This window comes from Vollenhovia emeryi, unplaced genomic scaffold (assembly GCF_000949405.1).
Source record: "Vollenhovia emeryi isolate VEMERY1.0 unplaced genomic scaffold, V.emery_V1.0 DF939192.1, whole genome shotgun sequence".
In the NCBI taxonomy this organism is placed as follows: domain Eukaryota; kingdom Metazoa; phylum Arthropoda; class Insecta; order Hymenoptera; family Formicidae; genus Vollenhovia; species Vollenhovia emeryi.
In genome coordinates, this window is record NW_011967174.1 from 66,135 (window position 1) to 92,626 (window position 26,492).

General features: G+C 36.1%; 2 protein-coding genes across 2 annotated transcripts; one reads left to right on the forward strand and one right to left on the reverse strand.

Moving 5' to 3' along the window:
- The first annotated feature begins 202 nt into the window (after positions 1 to 202).
- Positions 203 to 22,217, forward strand: LOC105562240. Its single transcript, XM_012012904.1, has 9 exons — positions 203 to 1,573; positions 18,437 to 18,499; positions 18,746 to 18,831; positions 19,123 to 19,218; positions 20,159 to 20,284; positions 20,346 to 20,432; positions 20,621 to 20,694; positions 20,756 to 20,863; positions 21,393 to 22,217. The coding sequence occupies exons 1-9, from the start codon at positions 1,101 to 1,103 to the stop codon at positions 21,528 to 21,530; spliced, it is 1,251 nt and encodes a 416-aa protein (XP_011868294.1). The 5' UTR covers positions 203 to 1,100; the 3' UTR covers positions 21,531 to 22,217.
- An 836-nt stretch (positions 22,218 to 23,053) lies between these two features.
- LOC105562242 (protein LLP homolog) lies at positions 23,054 to 24,348 on the reverse strand. The gene is made up of 2 exons (XM_012012909.1): positions 23,738 to 24,348; positions 23,054 to 23,437 (listed from the first exon to the last, which is right to left on the reverse strand). Exons 1-2 carry the CDS (start codon positions 23,895 to 23,897, stop codon positions 23,163 to 23,165), a joined length of 435 nt encoding a protein of 144 aa, XP_011868299.1. The 5' UTR covers positions 23,898 to 24,348; the 3' UTR covers positions 23,054 to 23,162.
- Positions 24,349 to 26,492: the final 2,144 nt, after the last annotated feature.

The window sequence follows — 26,492 nt, forward strand, 5'->3', positions numbered from 1 at the left end:
AGATATGGTAAAAAAGAAAGAAAGAAATATTTTATATATGAAATATGTTATTTCTAAATATACCTATATATCCTTTCTAAGTGGGACAGTTAGATAAAGACGAAGAGTGAGTTAAACTGAGATTAAAGCGACGTTCGCGCAACCGGGTTTAACTCGTCTATAATATATTTCTGCTGTGTAGCCTCTTTGCAGTTTTAGTAAAGAAAAACTAATTAAAGTTTCTTATGTATAAAAGAAAGCTGTACCACCATAATATTAATAATTTAAAGATTATGATATTAGCTATATTTATTCTTGACTAGGGTTTGTTCATACATCGTTTATTTCCCTTTTTATTCCGGAATTTTGCATAATTACCGATTTGAATGCAAGATTCTTAAATAATGAGGAAGTATAACCGATACCTTTTCTTCTTTTTCGAAGAACATAGTGCAATTAAAGAATCCGTATTCATGCGTTTACCTATTTCACCCCCGTTAATCATTGGAGACTTTGTTCCGGCAATGGTGGGATTTGCAAGCCGCGTGTGAGTCATACACGACCCATATCCGTTTTTGAATCGCGATACCTTCGCAGCCGGCGCAAGAGCTTTGTTCGGAATAGTGTTATCGCTCGTAAAGATAGCAACTACAAGAGGAACGCGGTTCTCCCCGTGCGCAGAGTCAGACCGTCGCGGAAGGATACGTAGGTGGTTACCGAAGGACCTGGTGGGGCACCAGGAGAACAGACGGTCGCTACAGCATGAGAATGGAAAGGAGAAAGGGAGAAAAGAGAATCCGGGCAGACCGGGCCACAAGCGAATGCGGTGAGTAAATGCGGCAACGGGGAAAAGAGGGAAACACAGGGAGAAGGAACGAGACGGAGAAAAAGGGATTCATGGTGGGGTTGGTGCAGCTGAAGCACGTGGGCCCTGCTTCGTGTGTCTCGTTCGGTAGTGCTCTCAGTAGTGCTCTCAGCTGCCCGTGGTGGACCTCACACCGGATATCCGTCGAGCCTGTCGCGAACTTAACGTGTCCACCGCGGCCGTTGAGGATGTGACGGCTCGTACAACTGTTGTCAGGACCTCGCCCAGTCATCACAAGTTTTTCAAGAGCCGAACGATGACTCTGAAGATACTGCTGGTGAGCTTGCTTATCGCAGCCACAGCGGGCTCCGTCCTATCGTCGTCGGAGGATCATCATGGGATACCCTCGCGCAGTCACAGAATTGTTTGGCCGGTTTGGTATCGCGACAGACAGCCCCATGTTAGGCACGATCGCCTTGATGACAGGCGCATCGTACGAGAGACGACAACAACTACTACTACCACGAGAAGTCCGTGGACGCTACGGCCACAGGTTTCCACGACGAGATCACCGCAACAGATAAACTCGGCATCGAGGCATATGGAGCAACGGATGCTGGAACAAAAGTTCAATGGTGCCGTGGCGATGGTGGAGAACGGTGGTACCAGGGCGATAGCGTACGCGAGTTATCACGGCAATCATCATCAGCATCAGCCAAGAGAGATGGACAGGCAAGGCTTTCAGCCGATTACCACAATCGTCCCCCCGTACACCAGACATCATTCGGGGTGAGTATGAGATAAGCTTTCGATTTAGAATACAAGAATACAAATTTATGCAAATGCGATGTAAGATAATCCATCTTTTTGCAACGCATACGGGATTTACAATTTCTCCAATGTTCAAGCTGCAAATGCTTTCATTCGAAATTAGACTATCACAGCCATACTCTGAAATTAAGATAGAATGCTAGGCAGCATGTAGAAGTTTATCACGCAAGAGTTTTAAATACTGTCCAGGTTAAATTTTTAAGAACAGTCTTAACAGATGCATCATCGTAGATAGAGAACTTTTGTTATAGATAAAAAAAGTTTCTGAAACAAATAGCAATTATCTAAATATGTGAAAGTGTACATGTACACGTGAGACACATAAAAAGTATTTGTACACCAAAATTTAATCGATCCAGGCTGAACAGCCAAAGATACTCTTTATGCAGACAATTTGCAATTATATTTTATAATTGGATTAAAGAAATGAAATAATAATGTAAAATGTATTTATGAATCTATAAACGTGTGTTTAAGAAGACTAAATTTAATTTTAATCTAATAATAATATAATATAATACATAATTTTAAATTAAGGTGATATATATTGCTTCAATCAAGATCTTTTATCAAAGATTAACGAAAGCACTGATATGCGGAGGCAAGATTCATCTGTAGAAATAGATGATGTGATACTCGCATATCCGCGAGGATCGAGTAATTCAGGCTCGCGGGGTAACATCCAGGCGTGATTACTCGTCGCATCACGGGAGGCATGTAAATGGAAGTGAATGAACCGCGACGCGTAAATATACGGGTGCCGCTAACGTGTGTCGCTGAATTACTATATTTACGAGCAATGAGCGACGCACCGCGTCCGCGCGATGATGTACGATCGAGCGCGACGGGTCGACGGAATAAGGCCGGTGCGGACGCGTCGTCGTTCAAAGACAGGCCGCGAGCCGTTTAATTAATCGACCGATTAATTATCTCGCACGTACCGCGTTCCTCTGTCGCGTACAATTATTGGGATTGTCCGTGCACGGCGGCGAACCCCTTTGCGCGCATGCAACAGCTCTCAACACTTGTGCGCACACGTGGATTAAAAGTATCCAGATAAATGATACTCTCTCTCGGTAACCCGGACTCGAAACTCTAAGGTGCCAATCGACCCGATTGGTCCGACGCGATGGTCAAACTCTTGCAAAATTTGCTGCGCAGAAATGTGTAACTTCACAAATTTCTGCATCTGGAGCAATCTTTGCGGCTACAAAAGTTTTATATTTTAATAACAATACGGTGTATCATTGAAGTTTTTTTTTAATAAAGAAATTCAAAATGTTCATCAGTTTCAAGATCTTATCTATTTATTAATCTAGTCTAATTAATTAATCAAGTTTGATTAATTGGTCAATTATGAATAAGTACCGATAATTATACACAATAATGATTTTAATAGATTTAATAAATTTTGATGAGTTTTATTTATCACATTTACCGGTCGTTATGGTCTTCATTGTTCATTTGGTGAAGGTAACGCAAGTTAGTATTTTTCTGACAAAATTATCCGCAAAGAGTTACAGTTCGATGAACTTAATCACACTAACCGTCTATTAATATACATAATTAATTCAAATCCATTTTTATAACGGGAGTAATTAATTAATAATAAATTATTTACGACTGTTGCCATTATTGGCAACATTTTTACTTTACTATCAGCTACTTACAAAGATTAATAAACTACTCTCTAAAAGTCAATCAGTGGGTTATCACTGAAAACAGTGAATAGTCATTGATTTGCTTTTTTAAAATAAGTTATAAGTATATATCACTGCAATTTTTAGTAGTATATTTATAACTGTAATTTAGTGACTAATACTTTTTAATACATCATTCCTAATAATTAAAACAGAAAGAAAAAAATTTAGAATTTTTAGACAATTTTTGTTAATCAATTTGTACACTTTTGCGTTATAATATGATAGTTGTCGTAATATCGATCGAAAATAATCAGTGAAAGATGTAGCGCTTTCTCGAGAGCATCAGATACTCTCATTCTCACCTTACAATTCCGTCCTCAGCCCTTACGAAGCGGTCGTTAAGAGGAAATCATCATACCGCGTAACTTTTATCACCTCCTGACAGCCGCGAGATCATTCCGCTTCCCAGCATGAATCGATGATTGCCCGTCAGAAGGCCTTGCGGGCGTTCACGCCAGGCGCAGCAAAAATCACTCGCAGCAGTATAAACACCGAGAGAAAGAACAAGTCGGCGTCTGTATCAGTCAATATTATTGCACAGTGATTTCATCGCACGTATTCTGCCGCTCTTCGTCTTTTGTCACAAACTATTTATCGTCGTAATTACAAATACGCACACGCATAGACTTTGGTAAATGAGAATAAGTAGAATAAGTATTGTTCGAACCAGCTTCAAGCGCTGCATTTACGACACCATGATTTAAACTCCTTTAACTTCAGTTCTGTACCGTAATATAAAGTGTCAATATAAGACTGATATTTACATAAAAAGTATACTAAAAATTGTAACAATAATTATTAGCCCTAATATTTATTACCTCACATTTGATTATCTTTCCAACTAGTTCGTAAACGACATTCCTTTTATGCAGTTAATATTTCCGCATTGTGAAACATAGAATATTCCTTATTAAATGGGTTTATATTCGCAACGCACGTGTATGTAAATACACGTGTAGAATATTTAGTTACTATTTAGTCTGAATGCGATGATTCGATATGTTCGTCTACCTTGCGAGTCGTGCGATAGGGTTGCCCAGATGCGTGCCTCAGGCTAAAAATCTTGTAAACCTGTCCAAGGATACCAGTGTGTGTGCGCCTCTCTCTCTCTCTCTCTCTCTTTCTCTTCGTATCATCATGCACACGCGGTCGAACTCGCGTGCACCTTGTGCGGAGGATTTCTCAACGACGCGGCTGATGCGATGCGCCGAATCGTGTCATCGATTTAAATCCATTAACGCGACAATCATAATACTTACTATACGATCTATCGATTTAAAGCCGTCGGAAAAAAAGTGATGTGACATTAGCAGCGCTAATTCTGTCAATTTTCATATTCGGAATTTTTTTGACGACGTACAATTGACGACACGAGCCTTCATAGAAGAATTAAAAAAAATTGAAGGAAGTTATATGAGTGGATCTCAAATGCGTTCAATAATGCAAATTAATTTTTCTTTGAACCGCATAAGACGATAATTCAGAGTTTCAAACTGTTTAACGCATTGAAATGGGCACGATGAGATTATTAAGCTGCACCGCGCGTTTTCTCTTCGTAATTAATGGCCATTGTTGCACATACGTATTGTTCGAGATATGCAAGGAGGTATGGGCCACGGCATTCCTTACCGCCGGCCACCTTCTGTCTCGATCATTTATGTTGCTTCGTTTGCGACACCGTTCGAGTGATCGATGAGCATCGAGCGAAAGAAACGCGAATAATGAATATTCAAGCTATTCCAAGTACTCCAGATAACCATCCTGCAATGTCACTCTTAGGCACGTTTCATTGCCCAGTATTGCTATTGCTTATCGCTGTGGAACTCAACATCGATGGCTGATCGATGAGCGACGAGGTCATAAAGCGACAGGTGTCATTCGTCGATGTAATGCGTTCTCGAGAACCATAAACGTGCGTCCCATCATCCCCATCGGAAACGTTGCCAGTCACTTCTTGATACCACATGTGAAGCTATCGTATCGCGGCTTAACTAAACCAGATAAGTGAAGCAGATACGGCATTCTTATCTTCAATTGGACCTGTTTATAAAATAGTAATTATTGTAACATTCATACATTTAACTGTGCAGATAATTTCTTGAATTAGAGCAATTAAACAATAAAGGCCCCTTGGGCCCGTAACCTTCTTTTACCAATGAAAGCGCCTCTTAAAGTGACTTGTAGCCAATCAGAAGGTTTATTAGTCACTTTTGGAGGCGCTTTTATCGATAAAAGAGGATTCAGAATACGGGTCTTGGTATTTGTACTTTTTAATATATCTTCAACTATTTTCGCGATTTGTGTAAGTTTTTAATTTTTCATTATCTTTAATTTGTAAATTACAAAATGTTTATTTTGTTTTTATCAATGTATGACTGCATCAATCTCGTAAATGTCAATATTATTGCACATTATTATGTAAAAAATATAGGCAAAGAGTATAAGTCTATCATACACTATTCAACAAGTAAAACTCATTTATCAAGTATTTCCAAGGTTATAAAACACCTCCTGTTTTATGCGGTTTAAGAAACACTCAAATAGTTAAAATATTCATGGATGTAAATTTATCATAGACGGTGTGGCGCGTGAAAACTTTTCCTGCTCCTTTCTTTGTCGTCCTAAGGTAAAGAGCTCGTTAGACGAATACGCGGAGCACATTCCGAGCAACTCACTCGGACGATACTTCACTTTTCATCGTGCACACGCTGCATCTCGCTAATCGTCCAAAATAGGAAATGATTAATTAACGAATCCGTTCACATTCGAACATTGCAATCGGTTATTTGCTTCTCACCACCAGTTAGTTGATTTCTCTCTTTGAAACGCGTACTTCCATTATTTCGCACATGAGAAGCGAAGAGGGGCAAAATGCGCGGGTGGAAATGTACATTCACGAAAATGATTTTATTCATTTTAATGCGCAAACATTGCAGCACCAGCGCGCGTGCACAAACGTTGTTCAAACAACATATGTATTCTGATGAAATAATATTTAATCTCGACGAACTGTATGTTGCGTCACGTAAATATTCTTTCCAAATTCCCCACACATAACCACCGCGCCCAAAGGATAACACATCATAATTATTGCATTTTAAACGTTATTATAATATGTCGTGTTGCTACGAAACATTTACACATTCGCGTACTGCCTTCATTTTTTTCAAGTGTTTTCTATTTTTTAACATTAGTTTTCATATGGCGTTTATCAAATTTTGCTATTGACTTTGCTACATATAGAGTCGGTTTTTCCAATCTCTTGATAAGCTAATTAATGATTGAATTATATGTCTGTCTTTGTCTAATTTGAAGGAAAAACAAAGACGTATATACGATTTAACTATTAGTTAACTTACCAAAAGGTTGAAACAACCGGCCCGTAGTCGACTTTTATTTTACTTTTAGTTATAACTTTGCACTCGTTTCAATTGGTCTGCGTACTCTACGTCTAATTATACACGTATGAGTCATGTATCGATTGTATTAAACATGCGTATTACTTTAACACGTATAGATTTGTAGAAACATTATATTAATCTTGCTTTTACTCGACGTGAATGCAAAGTCATTATTTAATAGTATAATACTTGGTCAATTTCGTGGAAGGCCGGAAAGGCCGAGTACATTTTCAGAATGTACCTATGTAGGAGTGAAATAGTGAAAGTAAATTATTGAGCGCAAAGTGTATATGATAATAGCACACAATGTATTAAAATATTATGATACCGTTAATCTAATTCAATGGTTTTATTGTGTATCAAACATTTGCATACTCTTTTTTTTTGTTTATTAGAAATTGTCAAAAAGGTTTTAAATTTTGTTTAATATAATTATTATATTTTGCTTTTATAATACAAGTATTGTATCTGTTATATCATACATGTTACACCATTGATATTTTTATTTATAGAAAGTAGCGTCGTATTGCATTCGACTAAGATCTTTAATTTACCTTATAAATGTGATTTCTTTACGAGTCAGCTTTACTGTTAGAAATTTTCGTGGCACATTTGCGCGAAACTCTCTTACTAGTATATTCATGCGTGAAATTTACTACTTTTTGTGTCCCATTTTACGCAGACCGTGTCTTTGTAAACGTTAACAAAGTTCCTTCCGGTCAGCGAATAAAAGAAGGAGCAAAATACACTAAAATTCCACGGCCGCAAATAGAGCACTCCTTTCGCACACTTGCGTCTTATTCTCTTTTTCTCCCTTTTCGCTAACCGGTATCCCGCAGGATAAACATATCAGCGCCGGCCGTTCAACCCTGAAGATACTGCAAGCGATGCGCACCTTCTGAATTCGTCACGTGTCAAATTTTAGCCAGTTTCTAAAAATTCTCTGAAAAAAAATGTTCTAAATGTATTTGCGTAATAATAAAATTAAGAAATTGTTTTTTTTCAATAGCGTTAATAAAACACTTGAAAAATAGAACTTGAAGTGTCATAAACGATTAATAATTATATTAAATTTGTGCCTTATTTTAACTAAACCTTACTTCATTTATACACGTATGTAACTTGGAAAATTTACCGGCGGAAGAGTGTGTCACATCGTCTTATTATTAATGGTGAGATTAGAAATTTATGATACACGATGACTTCTCTCAGTATACTTTTACTAAAGAGAAATACGAAAATTCCGAAGAGGGAAGAGAATACATGGAAAGTAAAAATACAGAAACAGTGCGATACTGGTTTAGATAAGTCTTTAAAAAGTTGATCTTCAAAAATATCAATTTTGAGCCAAGAAGCATCGATTAAATTGATTATCGCAATAACTGTACAGAATGTTAAGAATTGATTAATTATCGGAAAGTTAACGAAAATTTATATTCCCGACATCGTCGAGTACTTTCCAAAAGTTTCAGAACTTCAAACAAAATCTTCACATGTCCCATACGTGTATGTGTGTGTGCATTTTCCGACCCATGACCTTATAATTCCTACATCTCGTGCCGAAGGCCGTGAGCATCGATCGTACACTGGATCGAGGGAAGACGTACAATTTCGGTGGACGTGCAAGCACTCGACATTGAATCGTGTCGCTATCGAAACGATCCATCGGTCCCCTGACAGTCGCGGGCGAGTAATACATTGCGAACTAACGAAGCAAAAAGATCCACGTCAAGCGGTGCAGTGAAGAGCAAAGAATGATATTGATGAGTACCTATACTGTTATATACATACTGTTGCAAGAATTCGCGAAAGAGTTGTAAAAAGTATGAAAATGTTATAAGAAAGCTTATTAATTTTAATTTTTATTCATTCATTTCGTTTTCAGGTGTACCGCTCATTTTGTATATTTTTCTCATTTCTATGTTTCATCTCACTTACGATTGCAACTGAAATGAAACGTTATCAAATAAATAAACTTTTATAGTTGAAATTAGAAATTCAACTTTCGATAAATAATATTTAATAATCACATTTTGTAAAAAAGACGTAATTTAGTAAAAAAATTTACCGATACATAATACAAGTATTATGCAATTTATTTACGTTTAGTTGATGAAAATGCAATGGAGAGAGTACTGCGCCATTTACGTCGTAGTAGGGAGAAGCTGAGGGATGAACGATCGAAATGAACACTTGCAGCTTGATTCCGCCACGTTCGATGATAGCGGCTTCATGTAAATCCATTAACGTGAACTTTTATCTGCGGGCTGCGGACGCGAGGGGTGAAAAGGTCAAAAGCGAGAGAAGAGAATGGGTGGATAAGGCGCGAGACGCAGGTAGTACACGTGCGCTGACGCACGCGCTATGAATTTGCGCGGACAAATGCAGGGGTATTTTGCGGTTGGTGGCCCTTTTTGTTCTGTTTGGATATTCAATCTATATCTGGCGCTTGAAAATATCGCAACAAAAATAAAACAGAGAAAAAAGAAAATAACGACGGTGGAAGATTTTGTGACTGGACTCATACTTCTTATAAAAAGGTGTTTTTGTACCGTGACTAATTTTAAACTTGCGCCAGTAATCAATAAATTTAATGTTAGATATAGAAGAGAGACGATAATTAACATTAACTTAAAGAGACACGCGGAGATATGAAGTTTTATGGTAGTCGTTTATATACATTTACTTTGCTTGATTAGATGGAAATGGCGGCGTGAAATCTTTGAGCGTCAGAATCAAGATAAGATTGAGGATCTCGTAGTTTACAAGTGATGTCAATCACAACGATATCTCGCATTGTAATTGTGTAATATTGTTCGCGATTGACTTTGCTTGAAAGTTCACGCTTTGCAACGCTTCGATCGTTGCTCAACCTAGTCCAACGGGTGAAACCGAGCTACAACAGAATTAATAGACAACTACGAAGTTTATGAACGAACGTACGGCGGGAGGCAAATGGCGTCCGGGAACGTAAACTGCATCCACCGAAGAAAATGAGCGAGCTGGGTGATTCCGCATATGGAGATGCAAGAAAGTCGAGGTTGCTTTTTTTTCTGCCGAGAAATTGCCAACGTTTGTTCTTGGAATGGTCGAAACGAACGGCCGTTGAACGGGAACTGGTTCTCGATTCATCGAAAACAATGATTGGGATGCCAGTGAGATTCCAGGTCAAAATCCTAAAAATCACACGGGCTCGGTAAAATCACTTCCGGTTCGTTGCGAGCAATGAATGATTCCCTCTAGACGATTATTATTTAACCAAATTGAATAATTGTGTCATTTTCTTTTCGTTCCCTCTGATCTTAATTGTTAAATGACAATATTTAAATATTCTTATCTTGTTATTATTAATAACTGTACGCACAAAACTGTACAAAAAAAGTCCAAACTATACAAAGTGAATTTGTTAAAAATCTTGCAAGAATATGATCATGTTATTTCTAACAAAGTTACACATATGGTATCGTAGTTTAGAAACTTTCGACTATTAAACATATCGACGGCACTTTCACCGTGAAGATTACACGAGCAAGACAGAATAGTGATATAACCGCTTCTCTAGCGCATAATTTGATCAGAGTGACATGTTAAAAATTAATGAGAAATATATCCCACGTTCGTTTTAAAAAAATTTAAATGGCAAGACACGTCGTACGCCGCATCGCCGAGGAAGAAGAAGAAAACGATGCACAGGAGGCAGTAATGAGAGACGCTGCGCGTCTTATTGGCACCGCGTAGGCGCATAATTACTTCACCTGAGCGGTAACCTGGGTAACCCGTCATCAAGCAATTTTGTAATTTGGAAGTTTTGCACTGTCTGCCCGCGGCTCCCGTTGCAACGTTGCGCATTCCGCCGAGGGAACGGCTTTCGACGCGCAAGATGCAATCTCTAAATGAACGAGCGGCGATTCGCCTCTTTCGCAAATATGAACTGTGCATTCTTGGATGGCGCAGACCGGTAATTTCTTTGTTTATGGAAATACTGACGGTACCGACGTAACGTCAAATGAGTCCATAGGCGCTGTCAGAATTTTTCCAAGGGCCGGACAGCAGAACATTTTAAGGTCAATATTCACTCTTAAAAAGAGCCGAGTTATGACGTTTTAATATAACTCTGTTGTTAATTAAAGACCGTGCTATAATAATTGTCTTGAATTTCGATGACGATCTATCTTCTATAGTACATTAGGCAATGAATAGTCAAAAATAATTCAGCTTCTACTAATTTTATAATTTCTTCCATATGATATCACTTTACTTTATTAACACCTTTATAATTTTTCATATCTTTTTCCTTTCCTCTTATTTATATGCATTTTTATGATAAGCAAATAATCCTTTTCCTCCTCTTTCCTTTTTTCTATTATATGTATAAATGTATAAATTATAGAGTTCTATTAAAATATAATGGAGTAGTATTTGTATAAAGCTCAAGTAAATTATGTAAATATTATCGGACTATTGGCGGACCGATTATAAAGCAATGAACGACGCAGAAGGGGGCGGACCTAAAAAAAGATTCATGTAAGCAATACTTCAAAGCGTAGGTCTGAAATTAGCGGGTATGAATCACGAGCCGCCTTGGCGAGATCCGAGGATCGACGACCGACTCTCGTTAGCGTATACATATATCGATTTGCGGTGCCGGATTGTTTAGACATCACTCGTTCACACTCTTCCTTCGTGGATACGGTAGAGCACGGCCATACGTAGTCACTAACGATATGAAAGCGCCAATGTTCTGTAAGTTTCACAGTCAAGAAAATAGCTCTGTTTTCCTGAGGAAAGAAGAATGCGCGTGAAAATGTTTTAGAATATTATTAAAAAATTTTTTGGGACAGAACTGTGCTCGAGCATTTTTATCGGCTTCTATAAAAATTTGCCATGCAAGAAAATTCTCCGAGACCTATTTTCTTTAGAAGTCTCTCCGGAAAGAAATTCTTGCTTTACAAGATACAGTAAATATAAAAGTGACGGCTCACTATTAATTTGAAAGTGGTTTATTTATTACTATATGTATATATTCTCTTCAATTTCCTAACAGATATTTCAGAATGTTACTTTTAGTTGTTTTTGCGTTATATAAAAGTTCGGGAAATATAGCGTAAAAGAAAGTTAATCCAAGACGTATTCTAGAAAAAAAATTTCTTTATGATGAAATAAAGCACTTGGTCTTCGTGTTGGATGGTGCTGCGATAATCCTACATGAAGAATAATAGCTAAGAAAATATTTACGGAAGGCGCTCTTTTATCTAATGCAGAGGGTTCGCATTTTTATACGTATTATGTAGGGATAACGTGCAATATTTCAGGAGAATAATATTTTAGGAGCCCATCCGATCGCCTTAAAAATAACATCGGTACTTTTGTGATAAGCCATATGGATGTTGTGCGAAGATGAAGTTACCGCCAAGAGGTGTTATCGAGTCTCGTAATTGAAACACGCAATACATAGGTGCATTATGGCGCTCAAGCCTCGAATCCTGAAATAAGATACATCGTAATTTTCAAGTAGCTTGTACAATCTCTCAGTCTGCATCTCGAAGTTGTTATACGTATTGCGCGTTTATTAAATTTTATTAGAACGGTACCGAGTTGCCATTTTTATCATTAAAAACAGAAATAATAGCAACTCTTAAAGATAGCGTTGATTATTATTTAATTAATAAGAATATTTTTATATGGAATAACAAAGTTTATAGAACTTGCGTTTAAAAATAGCTGTGATATAATAAAGCTTACTAGAACGCGCACTAAAATGTTACATACGTAATTTAGAAAGATTTGTTTTAACTAAATTAAAAAGTTAAGTTGTAAAAATGTTTCTAAAAGAGAAATTAATATAAACTTAGTGATGATTATCAATATGATTCATTACAATGATTATTTATTTCCTTTTATATTAAACGTCCGTTTAACACTTTATCTTTTGAGCTACAAAATTTACGCGTGAAATCCTTATTAACTGGCGTGAATGACATTTTGGAGTTACTTGAAAAAATAAGATGTCATGAGTGTCCCAGGACTGCGCATGATCAATTGAAGTTCCACTTGTAAAACAGCGGCCGATGGCCGAGGTAGTCATTGGAAAACCTTAAAAACAAATTGCCGTCCGGACACACGAGTGGCACTTCAGCTCTCCAGTTTCTTTGTTCCGCCTCGCAAAAGCCAGTCGAGATTCCACGTGTTTTGCATGCAAACTGCTCGTAAAACAAATGGTCGTTATACTGCCGGCAATTACAATCGATAGCTTTGTCTGCCCTTTCATTGCCCTGATTGAATCGATGTGTCCTGGTCCGCCTCGGAACCTCAAGTAATTTGTAATTCCTGATTTATGGCCTATCGTTCGCGTGATGAATTTTGCTATTAGTCGCAAATCGAGGCAAAATTACCTTCGATGTAATCACTAATCTGAGGTTTCCAATTTAATTCAAGAACTGCTGGTTCTTAAAACAAGCAATGCGATTTAACAATAAACTTTGTCAATTGTTATATAAATCATTAGATATTGGATAAGATAATAATATATTTACTCATGTAACAAACACGACATATTTAAAAATATGTACAATAAAATTGAGTAAATAATGATGACTTTTCAAAATGTTGTTTTGAAGGCGTTATTTTAATAAAGTAAATCAGGGTATTTTGGCCTATACAGAAAAAATGACTATAGGCTGTAATTTCATTAATAAGCACTAAATAATACGTTTCTGTAATCATTCTCAAAGATAATCGATATTTAACCTAGTTTCCATTTTCACTAGTTTTCTTTTTTTTCTATCCCATAATACTATCACTATCTTTTCCTTACAAATCTGAAAAGATAGCCAATGCTCATGTTGTATAATAATATTTTAATAATATCTATAAAATTTCGATAAAGTATTTTCTCCTTTCTTACCGATAGCATTGCTTTAAGCTTCAATAAGTATGCCAAGCGCTATTAAATAATGACAAAAATAAAAGTATGTTTTTGCATTTTAAACTGTGGCCAATATACCCCGGCTTACCCTACATTTAATTGTTCATGGATATAATAAAATTTAATTTGTATTTTATATTTTTATCACAATGCAATAATTTGCATTTATTTTTAGTAAGACGGATATTGAAAGTGGGAATCATTTTTATATCGTTTCAGTCGTTTGGTGATATAAGGTTATTGATTCGATAACCGTAACAGTAAATACATGATGAATAAATATAAGTAATAATTTAGAGTCGTATGCATTTAACGGATGCAACGGATATTAAAGATAATGGAATAGTATCACATATCATATGGCAGAATACAGCCGTGATCTTAATTTGATTTTTATGAGCACTGGCTAATTCGGGAAAGGAACCGTCACACTTTGATCTCGTTAAATTGCTTGATTTACGACAGACCGCACAAAGTTGAAAACGAGGCATGCTTCTGGATGACACCGCGATGGGTGGTGCACGAGAAAAAACGAAACGGCGTGTGGGACTAACATTTATGAGATCGGGCAATAAAACACCGGTGTTTATTGCCACTAACCACCAGACGTACAAGACGTGTCATGTATTTCTGCGAAAATCTCTACGCTTTACTCTGCACTTATTGCTAATAGTTATTATTTATTATTAATTTATTCTACTCATATTTTCATTTCACGAAATTGAATAAAAAATTATTTCTTAAAAACTTTTTATTAAATGTGATTTACTTATTTGAGAATCATTTTACAAAAATGATATCTATATAAATTCTTGCTTTATAAATAAGCAACATGTATAAGCTATACATGTACCTAATATTCGTTGTCAATCTGTAATTGTATAAAACGTTTTACTTACAGCAACGGGAATATAAGAAAATATACATACGATCAAACTCACAAGTATCAAACCCAAGTGTTATATAGCTTTATTGGCCTGATAAATCTGACGTGAATTATGAGAAGATTATGAGATAAGGCTTACCGAGCCGATAGCTGTCAATGACGAGGAAACGTTTGTGCAACTTGCTCTCGGTGACGCATAGACACAAAACGCAGCCGCAACAATGTTGCGGAGAAGGCATGCAACTCGTTAGGCTCGCAGGGACGGCAAAGGAAACCGTCGTCGTCATCGTCGGCGAAAATCTACGCGTGCAACAGATGGACGTAGGAACGTAACAAACGACCGCGATAACACGACGTCACGTTAAGGGCTTACGTGGCGCTGTTAGGAATGGGAACCATTCTGAGATCGTCGCTAAGATTTCGGAAGCGCTTAAGAGAGCCGTAGACATGCAAACGTCCAATGCAGTAATTCATTCTAGATTTATTACCCTTCGACCGTAACATTGTGAATCGCGTCACGCGATGGCACCTTTAGTTACTATGCATACGATACGAGAAGTTGCTGAGATTTTATTCTGTAGTTTTTCATATATTTCACTTTTGAAAATCTAACCCATCGCCATAACGCGCTGAAGCATTGCAGCTTGAAACAAATACGATTAATTTTTAATTAATATCGCGTAGATATATGTGGGGTAGCTCAGTCGGAAGAGCACTCGTTCGGCAAGCGGAAGGACCCAGGTTCGAATCCTGGTCTACTCCTAGCCCGTTATTTTTCTTGTCGAAAATTAATAAAGTGGTCTTAGTGCCTTCCTCCTCGAAGGTACACCTCTATTTATTACGTATGTATAACATTTAAATCTCTATAAATCATTCAATCTAGGAATAGTGCTTAGTCTGCTTATTGATTTCTTATTGTTACCATATTATACCAGTTTAAGTTCCGCTTTCACCAACGTCGTTTAACTTTAAGCTAATTCGTTCTTTGTGTCTTTTCAACTATTACTTCAGAAAGAGGCAGACACAAATTAAACTAATTGTAAGATTAAAGTTAAGCGACGTTTGGTGAAACCGGGTCTAAGAAGAAGTGATTAGTAATGATATTTAAGCAATAGGTCGAGTCTTGAATCCTTCAACGCAAACGAGCTTTACTGTTTGCAGCAAATACGTCCTTCGTTATAGGATAACGTTTAGAATCAATAGAGACCTTGCAATCGTTCTGGTCGAGTCGCCAATCATTTCCGGCGTGCTGACCCTTAACCCACGCTGCATAAAACTGGTCCGGTAACTGGTGCGTAAATGCCTTGGTCGGTGACATGAGAAGTTTCGCTGAAAAACTAGGAGTTTTTGTCAGAAATTATTTGCGCGCCATAAGCCTCCGACGATTCCTATCGACGCGAGATACGCTCTTACCTCTCGTGACAATTTCGTTTTTGCGTTTGTCAAAAAGTCCGTCCAATGTCAGGAGAGGACGGGAAAAGGAGAAGAAGTCTTATCGGCGTTTACCGACGCGCGAAACGAACTTGTCAGGGCAACAGTCGAACCAGTATTCCCACACAAATGTCCCCCGAACCGTATCTGAACCCCCGTCGCGCGACACATTTCGCGAGATTTTTTACGAGTCAAGAACACGGCATACAGGCGATTTATGCACTTATACTAGGCAAAATTAGAGAAGCTTATTATGCATCAGATTGAAGTATTCTACTACTACTTCTAGATAAGTGATATAATACTAACGATACACGTGATAAAAGATACTTTTTCGGCTTCTATAAAGCGCACTATAACATATAAAAAAAGATTTCTTGTGCATAGGGTTTCTTTAAATTGTTATCTATGTACTGTATTGCAATTTTACAGACAGAATTATAAATAGAATCAATGATAAACAATATTTCGCGTACGTTGGTTACAGATTCTTTAATAGCTTTGAAGATATGGTATTTTCTTCACAAAAACGATATTATGTTACGATTCTTATTTCAACATGGGTTTGCTATTTCGTTTTTATTACATTTACTACGTTAATACTTCAATCTATGCCTAAATAAGTTAAACCGTAAGTTAGGATTTTCTTCAAATCTTTGGATGTTAAATCTTTGGAGGAAAATTTAGTAACACAATAAAAGTATATCAAACCGACAATGCCGCTACCTCTTTGTCAAATCAGTTAGTTTAGGAATAAACTCATGGAATTATGCCAACAATATGTTTAACCAAAATGCAAGCTTATTGAACGAGCTTACGACGGTGAAAGTGATGGCATCACGCGAGCCGTTCAAATGGCCAGGACATTCGCGATAAGCGATCACCTGCTGCGTTAATCCTTCTAATCCTTCTTCTCCTACATGATCATAAACGTTCGTCCTTACTGGCATACTCTTGCGGATTCTCGACATCTGGCCTTGGCTTTACCCAGACCACTTGCCGTTAATGGAGAACATTCGAAGAACCCGAGGTTCTGCATTTAGTACCTGGGAACCACAAGGCTGAATGCTACTTCCGCATTTGTCTTTAATTCACACGATTAAATCAAATATTAAAAATGAAATCCCAGACAAATATACTTTTTAATCTTGTATCTCTCGGTTAATCAATTTTTCCTTCAAGTTAGACTTAGCTCTACCGCGCTCGTATCTTACAGATGCAACATAATCTTTAAAATCTCTTTAAATCATTATAAGTTAAACAATAAAATAAAATTCTATTTTATCATAAGTAAATTACCCTTATTTTATATTTGCCGCAAATAATTATCGCAAGAAATTATAAAAGCTACACCCGCGTATAAAGTAACAACGCATAAACGCGATGTGGACAAAGGCTTGAAATCGATGGAGCGTGTTTAATGCTGCGTGTGCGGTGAGAAAACGGGTCGGGAACTATGAGGACTACGAGCTAATATTTAATCACCGGCGAAATTGCGTGTATAAATCCTTTATACAGTCACTCCGAGTGGACTTTCCTACTTGGCGATAGATCGCGTTCCTCGTGCCCGTTGCCTCTTGAGCATGAAACGAACGTGGACAGGGACCACCGTGTCCTCGGTATTCGTTGTTGCGACAGTAAATGTTCTGTCGCGTTTCACCAAACACGACATGGCGAAATGCAGTTTTCTATGGCCTGACGATGACGAAGTAGTTCTGTCGGGCGAGCATTCGTTTCGACGCCCAATTATATAATATGTACGATCGCCACATATTTCCTTCATAAATCGTTGAGAGCCTCTCGATATCTGTACACGCCGTCGCTCATTGCTAAATTATATGGCGATGTTATCGAGGTTTAATCTTGTTTCCAGGTCATAGAATATGGACGTTCTTTTTGCTTCCGAAATACTGGTCCTTAATCATAAATGCAATCTTTCATATTGAGTCCTGTCGCGTAAGCTTAATTCCGGAGTCGGGCTCGAGCAACGACAAGCTATAATATCGTCGCCAACGCAAATACTTATTTCGAACGTGTATTCAATCGGCCTTCGTATTTTACGATTTAACCGGTCTTCTGCGTATTTTAAGATTCAAATGACTGCGCTTTAGCGAACAGTTTGGCTGCACGACATGAGGGATATCGTTTACGATGGCTATCGAAATAATCGACTTGCCGATTTAATTTCTCCGTCGCATAAGTCGCAATAACAAAATGCAAAGCTGAAATCGAGATGCAAGATCCGAAGAAAGGATTATTTAAGAATTCATGAAGGATTTTTACTGACAATATCTTCCTGTGATAATGTCTTTTATATATCCGGTTTACTTTCAAATATTATTATTGAATGGAATATATAATATACAATATATTATTTACATCCCATCTTATATAAAAATGCTACATATGTATAATGATCTTAATAGCTTTGTATCTACATGAACAGCTCTATCAAAACTAACAATTGCATTTCAGGAGGCGAGTATGCACTAGACAAGCTCCTGCAGTTTCTCATCATCACCGAGGAAGACAAATTAGGTATATTGCATATCCCGCAAATTTGAGAGCTTTTAGTTATTTAAATTAAACTGACTTATTATATTTTACCTTAGAAAAGATATTATATTAAAAATATTTATATATCTAAAGATAAATATTTTTAATGTAATTATTAAAGATAGATTTATGAGTAATGAAAGATAGTTTTCCATTTACAGTTTATGATACTTTGTATAGTTTATAAATTACGTTAAATAAATTAAAGAAATTTATGAAATATCCTAGATTAGTATACACTGAGATGACTTCCAGTCTCTTTTGTTGTCCGGGGTGGTCACAAGTCACTCACTTGAGTTTTGGTTGCAATAAACGTAAGTAAATTCGACAAAATCTATTTTCAACATTTTATAATAAGTGCAAATATAATTAAAAATAATTATATTTATAAGAAATATGGCAAAAATAAAGTATAAGATTTTATTAGTGCAATACTAAATGTTATTTCAAATTTTAATAAGCAATTTACAAAATATTGAGTTAAATTATATTAATAAAATATGAAAGGTAGGTGCTAATCCATTCAATATTTCCATCTTTTTATTCAACTATGAATTTTTCTCGACTGTACGAGAGTGTATTAATTTCAATATCATATTTTCCAGCCGTATGCTCAGCTCCATGTCTAAACGGTGGAGTTTGTACATCGCCGGGCAAATGCACGTGTCCCAAAGGATATACAGGCAACCAGTGCCAAACAGGTAATTTTAATTTTACTTATAAAGTAGAATTACAAATATGATTTAAATAAATCAAATTTGGATTACACTCACCATTACTTCTCTTTCATCCTAATAATTTTCATTCATTAATCGGTCCGATTTTTCAAAATTTTGATATCCACATTTTAAATAAGTCTGTCTTTTTGTTGTACTCGCGATCGCATTCTTAATATAATAAATAGTTCACACAATAATATATACAAGAGAGTGGTATCATCCGTGTAATGTAATGGAATCGCTCGTAAATCTATCAAGAGCGTGGTTGCAACCGACCGACGCAGCAGGACATGCAGGACATTGCAATACGTATTGTGCTGCAGTTAGCTTGGCGTAATGCTATCGAGAAGTATATCGTTCGACGTCGATTTAATTACGTCTGACGATACCAGGCACGAGAAGGCACTCGTAACCAAGCAATCGATTGAATGTTCTTCGTGCATTAACGAGGCGATGCTCATATGTCGTTACTTAGGAGCGATCGTCTCTAATTATATATTATCTAGTCATTTAATAAAACTATGATTTAAATAAAGCAACAAGAAAAGTATCTAAATTTTGTTAAAAATATGTAACAAATGTCATGTTCTATATCAAATATTTTAAGAATCGCAACATACATAATATGTAATAAAATTCCAATTAAATATATAATTTATTTATATTGTTTATACTTGATATGTATTATTTATATAAAAATTAATTAAATAACATAATTTTGTTAACTATACTTGCATCCCTTTATAAAGTCAATTTACGAAAACTATATTTCTAATTCTTTTATTTCTAATAATTCCTATCTTCTATTAAATTAAGAATTCTTTAAAAATGAGTTTTTATTGTCCGATAGAATAACGCGTATAATGACAATTTTGGTATCTTGTGGAATTAAATTAAATATTATATATTCTTTATCATGCAGACGTGGATGAATGCGTGACAGAGAAACCATGCGGACAACTTTGCACAAATCTACCTGGTAGATACCGATGTCACTGTAGAGTCGGATTTCAACTTCAACAAGATGGCCAATCTTGTCGAAGAAATGGTAGGTTTATAAAGTTTAGAACTTAAGACAGAAGAATAGTTTTAAGTTCATTGTTTTGCAGACACAGACGAAAATGCTTTTGAAGCACGCGATTTAGAGACTGATTTATATGACGTGTCGGCAACAAAGGATCCAACGACTTTTCACGGTGTGTATGTCTTAAAGTTTTGTTGTAAAATTTATACTTGAGAAGTCAGAATATTTTACACAGTTACTGTCTAAATTATTGTCCACTATATTAGTGAACATGATACACTCACGTGGTAAAATAAAAAATTTATATAAAGTATAAATTAATATAAAAAATAATAGACAGAGTACCGATGAATTTTGCAGATACAGAAAATGAAGTTAGCGACGATGATCAAGATTACGGGGTTATCTTAAAGAGACTGATTAAATTGGAAAAGGTAGGTTAAAAATGATTATTAATACAACACCTATTGATGAGGAAATACATTAATTCTTCAGCAAGTAGCCAGAAACAGAAAGAGAGATACGGAGGCTTCCGAGATGAACACCAAAGTTACACTGGCGGTCGAAAGTATTAACGAGATGAAGAGAACCATCGAAAATGTGGTATTTGAGAAACATAAAAATATTAAATACTTAAATCTCAATATAGTGCACGGTAGAGATCTCGTAAATAATTTTGCCTATTAAAAATTATTCATTGTATGTAAAAATGTGAGAAGACGCGCATATAAATAATAACTGATATAAATAAACACGCGCAAAAAATATTTACTTCTTATTTTCTTTCAAATTATTGCCACTGATCTAAGAAATGGTATTATTACGTTTTCTTGTTATACATATATTCTTATATTTAAAAAAGAGTACATTTTCAACAGCGAAGACGTTTGTGATCGTGATATCTTGATTAACATTTTTGTATCCGATTTACTTAAAGAATCTATCACTCTCTGTTCAGCAATAGTGAAACTTTCTAAATTCTCGGAAGGAACAAATAAGTTAACGGATATTCGTGAACGCTCTAATAGTATTTTGATTCTTTACTTTTTATCTTGAATTACACTATATTAAGATTAAAGTGATTGGCCACTACTTTTTAATATTTATGGATTATGCAATTTATTTGTTCTAGCAATTGATGCAACAAGAAGTATACGACATGAGAAGCAAGATAAGACAATATGAAGCAGAAATGAGAAAGATACATCATCTGATGAATCGCGTCACGGAATTAGAAAATCGCTTGAGAATACGTTGTCCATATCAATGATTTGTAAATGGTTGAACTTCTAACGTTGCTAAAACATCACGCGGAAATTATTATCAATATATACAACCTGATATTATAAATGACGAATAGTAGTACTATCTATTATTTCATTTGATATTAGTAGTAGATAGCGTTACTACTAGTTTAACAATAGATAAAGATATATATATATATATCATAACTTTTTGCGTTCTCGGAATACGTGAAAATAATTAATAATACTTTTAAATCTAGAGATGTGTTTATACAAAGGAAAATGCTGTACATTTAAAACCAAAATATTTAGTTTGATTTTCAATCTGCAAAGCTATATTGGTTCGTTTTAGACGCAAAGTGTTGACGTAATAGTAGCCGTATGATTTACGCGGAATTGTTTCTGCCGTGAAATATCACTGCCATTATTTAGCATTTGTTATATTTTCAAGCTAATAATAGTAATAGTACAATACTTAAATATTATGACTTGAATTTGTATTCAGCTTTGTAATAAAATGTTTGTATTCTTTCATATTAATCTAGATTTTAATGGATATGAATGAATAATGATGCACCATATAATATTAAAATAACTTATAGATATGAGAAGATTATTTTTAATTACTTCTGAAGATTTTTTAATAGGCACTATTATTGAGATCTCTCGTTCAGTTCAGTTAATAATAGTTTAAAACGAAAATTGGTAAGTTATAATATATGAGAACATGCCTAATGCGGGTCACAAGGCAAGATGTAGGTAGCCCAACTTGCAGATCTTAAAATCTTTCTGAAAATCGTGACGATAATAATTCCACGTGTAAGATAAACTGCGTTATGTCCGAAAAAAGAATTCGGCGCGTAGAACTAATGTGGAAAGAAACGGTATATAGATTCACGATTTTCAGAAAGATTTTAAGATCTGCAAGTTGGGCTACCTACATCTTGCCTTGTGACCCGCATTAGGCATGTTCTCATATATTGTTTAGTTTTAGATAGAGGGTCTTACTTGAAAGTTTAATATTGGTAAGTTATCTTCTGATTGTTAACTTTCGAAATGTAATAGGTACACTGTATGGACAATTCTAACCTTGTGTCGACGCCATGCCAAAATCTTTAAAACGGCGTGGATGGGGTAAAGTCATATTTTAAAAAATGGCTATTTTTTGACTGTTGTTCACATTGGAAGACATCTACGACAGAAGAATATTTTTATCTATTACAGATGGGCGGAACTCAGCTAATGTCCACTTTTCGGCGATGGCACACTCACTGTTGCATAAAAATTAATTTTTATGGCTCTATTGCTTCACAGTAAAAACTATTCCCACTTTACCTCACTTTCCCCTACCTTTTTGCTCACAATCTTTTCAACTAGCATTTGAACAAATTCGCTTCAACATATTTGACTATCTGGGATTACATTACAAAGAAACTCTTTTCTGCACTTACCGGTTTATACTGGCCTGATCATACAATAATAGAAAATTCTAAATACGTAAGTCAATAATTTTCTAATTCATTTAGAATTTTCTAGAAATAAGATATTCTCCTTTTTAATACTACATTTTTATTTTTGACAAAAAGGGAAAGCGATATCTATAGTACTTACGAATTAATAAGTAACATAAAAATTAATTCGACAATGTATAAAGAATTTTAGTTTTCTTTCTTTGTTCTCTTTTGTCGTCGAGTAAGTCTCTTGCCCATCTTCTTGCTTGCTTTTTGCGTTTTTGCTCTGCCCTTTTTGTGCTTCATTATCTTCCTATGGTTCATCCACACAGGATAATTGCCATGTTGATCCAGCAATGTTTTCTTGTTATACACTCTAGCACTTCCTACTTCCATTTCTTCCTCGCCTGTCTCAGTCTGAGGCTCTCCCGTCTTGACTTGCTTAGCCTTTATATTTTCTTTTACTTTCTTAGCATTGACAACTATGAATTTTAGAAATAATACAATATAAAACATCATATGGTTAGATACATATATTGGCATTATAATATAATGACAACATTAAAATACTAAAGGTACCCATACACATTCCGGAAATCCTCTGAGAAGAAACTGCAATCCTGGCCTTTGCGATTTCCGGAGTGTCTGTGCGCGAGGATTCGTACAGGCAATCCCGAAGGCCAGGACTGCACAGTTTTTCCTCAGAGGATTTCCGGAATGTGTATGGGTACCTTTATAAGGATTTGGATAAACAATTATTAATGCCTTAATGTGGATCTTACCAGTAGCAATTTCGCAAATGTCTGTCATTTCGATATCCTTAGACGCATCAGCATCAGTACCGAGGGTTTTCTTCAGTCTTTCCAATTCTTTTACCGCGTAACGTTCTCTTTTAATCGCCCTGCATTTTCTTTTCCATTTACTGCGCAGAGATTTAGCCATTTTTTTACACGTGCGTTATACACCGTCGTGCACACGCGGTTACACAGGGACAATGGAGGAGCACGAAGAATCGAAGAGGTTATGTTTCAAGCATATATACAGAGAGACAACTGAGAGCGGCCACGCCGGCTTTTTACTTGATACCGTTTTCGATCAGCTGATTCCAGCGCCTAACACCCATTTTCATTTTTGGAACTATTCCGCTACACCCATTTTCAAGCACTGCCGATAAAGTCTCTACTTGGTGTGTGTCCAGGGGAGCGATCGCGTGCACGATCGAATTCGATCGGTCGACTTCTCATACGTCTCTACTCTACAGGTTTCATGGTTCATGCTTATTTATTATAGGATAGTTTCCCTCAGACCATAGATTGATCATGTACGAAGAGTGGTATCGGATGGCATATTCCTTCTCGAATTCGAATTCGATCGGTGCACGCGATCGCTCCCCAGGGGTGCTTTCGCGACGTAGATCAAAATGATCCGGATCAAAATGATCCGTGCTATGATTGGTCAAATCTTAAATTTCGTAGCATCTCATTGAAATTTTATTCAATGAAATTCCAGATTTGACCAATCATAGCACGGATCATTTTGATCTACGTCGCGAAAGCACCCCGAGTTACACCCATTTTTCAAGCGGGTAATGCAGTACCCTTCTACTTGGTTGTGTTCCGTACTGCATAACACGAGAGTGTTATTTTCATTATTCGTAACGGGGATAAGAATTGATATTAAGCTAAAAGTGGATGTCAAATAAAAAATGGATTGACTTGCGTTGATTTCGTTTTGTGGTCAACATACTTTTAAATTGCAATGTCCTGTAATGAAACTTGTAGATGTTGAATTCCTTGAGAAGGTCCACAACTCGTATGGTCGAAACGTCGAATTTAAATAAATAAACCATCTACGAACCTAAAGTCATCTAACAATTCTTTTTATCGTTAATCACCTACTGGCGATTCACATTCTTTCGTTGCTGACATTGTATAAATTATATGTATAATTGCAAAATATAAAAATTTGCTGACAACGTTATACTCCTTTTGTCAACAAAATTTGTAGTAGATTGTTCTCGATAAACTTGGTTATCTATATATTTTATTATAAGAAGAATTTATTATAAAATTATTAATAATAATAATAAGAATTTATTAAAATGAATATTGAGTGAATTAGGTTTGCTATTCAATGCACGACGTGAGAGAGATTCATCCGAGTTCAATCGTTAAAAAAGGTATTAGCGCTCGTGGATATATCAAACCTAACTAATAATTTATTGTATACATATGTAATTCCCTTATGGCACTTCTACTTCAAATTACGCGTGATATTTTTCTCGACAAATCACCGCAGAAATAAGCAATAAGATTACAGATCGTGACAATTAATTAAATGTGATTGATAAATTTTAATAACTCTCTTGTAAGAAATGATCGCGTTACGAGGAGCGATGCGAAGACACGCGGAACATCCGCCTCGTTCGACTGATATGCACCGAATGATTCGACACAATAGACTGTATTGAACCGGTGTTTGCGGCGCTATGTCATTTCTTGGAATCGACGCCCGAAATTCCAACAATTTTCGCAATTGATTAATTTTAATAATCGACGAAAATTTCAAAGCACGACGCGAGATTCATACCTATTTCGGAAGAAAATCAATATTATTTTCAGAAATAATCAATGATGTCTCATAAACTAATGATCCGAGATAAGCGATTCTTATCTCGTTAGAAGCGCTGAAATCTTAGCTATCCAACGAGACCAAGATCATCTTGCTACGATTTTTCTGTGCGAAAATATTGACGATTATATCGACTTGCAATCTCTCGATCACGGAGGAAAATCAATTTTATTTTTGGAAATATTAAATGATGTCTCATAAACTAATGATCCGAGATAAGCGGTTCTTATCTCGTTGGATGCGCTGAAATCTTAGCTTTCCAACGAGACCAGGATCATCTTGCTACGATTTTCCTGTGCGAAGATATTGCCGATTATATCGACTCGCGATCTCTTAATCTTGAAACAGAAGCAGCAGACGTCGCATATACGTGGCGTCTCGCGCGGTGTCTGGCGCGGCGGTATTTACTACCGAACACATGTGCCTCATCTGTTTTAATCCCAGTTTTTTAGGGACGTAGTATGTCCGCGTGCTACTTGCGTAAAATTCGCGCGGCCTTCTTTCATGAATGGTGCGCGCGCGCCGGATTTTTAAAACGCTATAACTTGGCGAAAAATCGACGTAGCGACACGAACCAAAAACCAATCTTCTTCGTTTCGCATCCCGCAACTGTCTACGTTGAGTATGTATGCTCTTATCATGAAACTGACATACGACATTGGAATAAAAAGTAAAATAGTGAAATATAAATTACACGTATAACTACTAAATATAAAATGTTACTAACAAGCTATGTTAGACTGTATAGCAAGTTTATTAAAATTTGATTTTTTATCATTGATCATCCCATTTTATTGACGTGCTTTATTTCTACTAGCACTTTGGTATAATTAAATGTGTCAAGTTTTGTATTAAATTTGTATACCTTTTGTCGGCAAAATTTGTTAAATATGTTCGGAACTATGA